This window comes from Cyphomyrmex costatus, unplaced genomic scaffold, assembly GCF_001594065.2.
Source record: "Cyphomyrmex costatus isolate MS0001 unplaced genomic scaffold, Ccosl1.0 scaffold475, whole genome shotgun sequence".
Taxonomy (NCBI): Eukaryota; Metazoa; Arthropoda; class Insecta; order Hymenoptera; family Formicidae; genus Cyphomyrmex; species Cyphomyrmex costatus.
In genome coordinates, this window is record NW_017279020.1 from 93,043 (window position 1) to 97,470 (window position 4,428).

The 4,428-nt window shown below is 35.6% G+C and overlaps 2 protein-coding genes across 2 annotated transcripts; one reads left to right on the top strand and one right to left on the bottom strand.

Moving 5' to 3' along the window:
- Nucleotides 1-1,092: 1,092 nt before the first annotated feature.
- On the top strand, nucleotides 1,093-2,071 carry LOC108778093 (uncharacterized). The gene is made up of 4 exons (XM_018545187.1): nucleotides 1,093-1,283; nucleotides 1,366-1,505; nucleotides 1,583-1,965; nucleotides 2,051-2,071. The coding sequence occupies exons 1-4, from the start codon at nucleotides 1,093-1,095 to the stop codon at nucleotides 2,069-2,071; spliced, it is 735 nt and encodes a 244-aa protein (XP_018400689.1).
- A 981-nt stretch (nucleotides 2,072-3,052) lies between these two features.
- On the bottom strand, nucleotides 3,053-4,428 carry LOC108778094 (uncharacterized). The gene is made up of 3 exons (XM_018545188.1): nucleotides 4,257-4,428; nucleotides 3,793-4,091; nucleotides 3,053-3,589 (listed from the first exon to the last, which is right to left on the bottom strand). The coding sequence occupies exons 1-3, from the start codon at nucleotides 4,426-4,428 to the stop codon at nucleotides 3,053-3,055; spliced, it is 1,008 nt and encodes a 335-aa protein (XP_018400690.1).

Consider the following 4,428-nt stretch of genomic DNA (forward strand, 5'->3'; position numbering starts at 1 on the left):
AGCATTTTTCCCCCTCAACGATTTGCAAGCAAGCGGAGTTTGAGCGCTGCCACATTCAGTAGCTCGACTCCGTGCCCCCTTTTTTTTATGCTGTTCATTGGTCGTCGCGATCATCATATCCGCCGAACCGCAGAGTATAATTCTCGTTATCGCGCATTTTTAATGCGCATCGAAGAGAGCCGTGTTTTATTTCCCGTGGCCGACGATGATTTATTTAGATGCTTACCATTTTCTTAACCGGTACTGCTCTTTATTGGTTTAGAAATCGACGTGCCGAGCGGAGAGCGTGGGGCGAATTCGCGGATGCGTGGCGTAGTCGTTTTGGAGATCCGGACTTTCAATTCGCACTTCGCGATGAAATTTTAAGACGCACGCAGGGAGAGATGGAATCGGTAGCCGATTATCTTACTTGCATGCAAGCTTTATTTGATCGACTCTGCCCTCCGTGGAGCCTGCCGGAACAGTTGAACTACGCTCATCGAAATATGTTGCCGCGCTTACAAGTCGTTATTAGACGCGATGAAATTTACGATTTCGCGTCGTTAGAACGAATGGCATTACGCGTTGAGCTAAGCCACGATGCCGCGACTCGTTACCGTGCTCCACCGGCCCCCGAGAAATCCCTGTTTCCTGACTTAGCATATCGACCGCCTAAGAAAAATCCGCGTACTCCAGTAGTAGCGGCGGCTGGATTTTCCGCGTCGGGGAATACTAATAATCGCCGAGGTAATCGATTCGAAGCCGGATCTTCGGCTCCGCCTGCGACCGCGACCACCGATGCCGCGAGCGCAACATCCGCGAGCTCGATAAAATGTTGGAATTGCGAAAAGACAGGTCATAGGGCGCGAGAATGTAAAGAAACGCGTCGTTTATATTGTTATCGGTGTGGCGCAGCGGACGTCACAATACGAAATTGCCCGAAGTGTTCGGGAAACGGAGAGGCAGGTCGTTAAGCCGTAATCACACTAGCGATTGCCGATTGGATTGAGATTGCGATTGGCGATCTACAATCATTCAATCACACTGACGATTGTTAGAATTGTGGCCGCTAACATATTGTGTCTACTGTCTGTGAAAAATAGCATCGAAAAAATGCCAAGAAATATTAATCAATATTGGCAACTGCAGGAGCAAGAATTGATTGTGATAATTATTATGCTCCTTGCAAGTAATACCAACAAGAGAATTTGGATGCATCGATGGATAGCAAGAAGAAAGGAGAAAGGATTACATCATAACCTTTTCTTAGAACTCAGTCTAGAAGATCCCAACAGATTCAGGAGGTGTGTACATAAGAGTTTACATTTTTTAATGTACATTTAAAAAATAAATATTAAAGTAATCAATTAATAATATTTATTACAGGTGTTTACGTATGAACACAGAAACTTTTGAAGAACTTTTAGAGAAGGTTTCTCCACTCATTGAAAAGAAGAATACACATTTGAGAGAAAGTATTCCAGCAGCAGAAAGACTTTCTTTAACTTTGCGGCATTTGGCTACAGGTTAGAATAAATTAAATTATTGGATATATGTATATTTTTTATCATTACTTTTGTTTATGTTGGTATTTTATTTTTAGGAGAGTCACAGGAATCCTTGTCATTAACTTTTAGAATAGGTCAAAGCACAATATCTGGCATCATAAAAGAAGTATGTCGAGCTATCGTTACTGTATTGAAGGAAGAATATTTAAAAGCTCCTTCTTCTGAAATGGAGTGGCAAGAAATTGCACGAAATTTTGGTGAACTGTGGCAGTTTGAAAATTGTATAGGTGCAATTGACGGGAAACACTGTAGAATTGACCCGCCACTAAGATCAGGATCACTTTATTATTGTTACAAGGACTTCTTCAGTATTGTTTTAATGGCAGTTGTCGATGCTCACTTACGCTTTATATACGTTGATATTGGGACAAATGGACGAATAAGTGATTCGGGTGTATGGAATAAATGTACTCTCAAGGCTTGTTTAGAAAGCAATAGTCTTCATATTCCAGGTCCATCTCCACTATTTGGCACAAGAGAAATGTTTCCTTATGTGTTAATAGGTGATGAAGGTTTTCCTTTAACAAAGAAACTCCTTATACCGTATCCTGGTTCTCAGTGCTCTGGTAGAAAACATCGAAGAATTTTCAATTATAGGTAAGATATCTTAAAAATTAAATGTCAAAATTCTCCTGATTATGATTTTATTGATAAAGGATCGATGGTAATACTGTATTATACATTTCTTTAGATTGTCAAGAGCTAGACGTTGCTCAGAAAATGCTTTTGGTATTCTTGGAGCCAGATTCCAAATATATCGAAGTGCAATGAGATATGATCCAGATGATGCTAAAGTGATAATAATGGCAACTTGCTGTCTTCACAATATGTTACGGAGTAAAGTTGTTGGCAGGGCTATGTATACACCTCCATCATTTATTGATGAAGAAGATATAATGTCAGGTGAAATCAGACCGGGTAATTTCCGGGAAGAGTCAACAAATGGTTTAATAAACCTGAATAATCAAGGAGGGAATAGGCACGCAAATTCTGCTATTCTTCTAAGAAATAAATGGTGCGATTATTTTAATGCTGAAGGTGCAGTATCGTGGCAAGAGCGTATGGTGCGATAAAAAAAAAATGTAACATCATTTATACGTTCTTTAAAAATATATTTTTTTATGGCTTGCTGTCAGAAAAAGTACATATGAGGATTGTACACAGTATAAAATACAAATAATAAACTATATTAACTATATGAACTATTTGACAAAAATGTCTTGTTATTTGTGTACGCATACCTATTTTTTTAAGGGCCTTAGCAAAATGGCTGATTTTCATAATCTTAAAATAATATTTTATATTTTATGATCTAAATTTTTGTTTTTTTTTTGCTACAGCCCTTACAATTTCTATAATAATTTATCACGTCTTTACATAAACCTTTAAATAAAATATAAAATATTTCCAACAGTTCAAACTCAAACGTAACACATTTAATATTTAATACTATTAAATAAAAAAACAGAATTATAAAAATAGAACAATATTGTTATCATTCAAGATTACGTATTTTTCTCCTGCGTTTCAATAGAGGGAACAGTAGTAAGAATTTTTAGAATCTCTGTTTCATAATACAAACGTCTTTCTGGTTCCATCTCCCTTAATCGAGCAGCAACAAATAAACCCAGATATTCACAAGTATCATTAATCCTAGGTGATGATTGTTGATGCATTTGATCTTGTGACGTTTTCCTATTACCTATTCTTTTTAATGCTTGCACTGCTTCTTCCATAACAGTTGTCCTTTTCATTGCGCCACGCTTTACATAAACTGAATTATTGGCTTGCTTTTCATTTTGAGACATAGAAGTTAAATTTGAAGATTGCGAAGATGTACATGTAGAGCGAGAATCTTGTAAGTTTTCAGAAGCAATTAATTCAGAATTTGTAACGTCTAACACACACTCTTCAGATAATACAGATGTATGTGGAACTCCAACTTTTTCAATTGAAGTACTGCTACTGCTGGCAGATACAGGTATACATGTGGGTTCTAAAGACGAATTTGAAACTATAGAACTGGCATCTTGATGTAATGCCTGTGAAGTAGATGCATCAAAGGTATTATCTGATATTAATACCCATTTCTAAAATAGAAATAGAACATAACGCCTAATACTATATTTATGATGAAATTAATTATATATAATGATATACACCCAATTAATTAAAAAAAGCATTATTTCTCATTTCTTAAAAAGAAACTGCTTATTTTTTTACTTAATTCTTTAGTTATAATTACCTGTAAATTAAAATCAAAATATATATTATTATTAATTGAATTTGCAAGATTATCGTTCGTATTTTCATTGATGTTAGTGACAGCCTGACCATCATCTTTTAGACTATCAAGATTTGATGAGCTTTCTGTTTGCACACAGGCTTTCTTTAAGAATAGCAGACTTGTGTAGAATGACCACTTAGGTTTATAAATCTCATCGGTACCTTTACCACTGCATCTTTGTTTTGATTCTCTTATTCTCTTTTCATTGTTCATGAATGTAGTTCTCATATTAATAAATCTGTCACGAACTATTTCAGCTAAAAAATAAAATATTTTAGATATTTAGCTTAATCCTTAATATAGAGAAATATAACCTAACATAACCTTAATCTATTACATTAAGGCAAGGAAAATGAGGTAAAAAAATTCATAAAAATAAAATTTACAGCTACATTATATACTTATTTGAATCTTCTACTTACCTGTTATATTTGGAATCCCCACAAGATCTGCTACTTCTTGCCAAAGGACTTCTTTTATATCGTTTCTTCTGTACGTTGGATGAGAAACATCCCACAACTGCGGTCTATTTTTTACAGCATCAATCAATAAAAATTCTTGATCAATAGTAAATATTTGCTTTTTTGGAGGCAT

Bases quoted from the DNA above. Each gene is read 5' to 3' on its own strand.
- LOC108778093 (XM_018545187.1), top strand. From the start codon at position 1,093: ATGCCAAGAAATATTAATCAATATTGGCAACTGCAGGAGCAAGAATTG. The intron at 1,284-1,365 runs GTGTGTACATAA...TATTTATTACAG, and splicing joins GATCCCAACAGATTCAGGAG to GTGTTTACGTATGAACACAG. The intron at 1,506-1,582 runs GTTAGAATAAAT...TTTTATTTTTAG, and splicing joins TTTGCGGCATTTGGCTACAG to GAGAGTCACAGGAATCCTTG.
- LOC108778094 (XM_018545188.1), bottom strand. From the start codon at position 4,428: ATGCCTCCAAAAAAGCAAATATTTACTATTGATCAAGAATTTTTATTG. The intron at 4,092-4,256 runs GTAAGTAGAAGA...TTTATTTTTTAG, and splicing joins GGGGATTCCAAATATAACAG to CTGAAATAGTTCGTGACAGA. The intron at 3,590-3,792 runs GTAATTATAACT...TCTACTTCACAG, and splicing joins ATTTTGATTTTAATTTACAG to GCATTACATCAAGATGCCAG.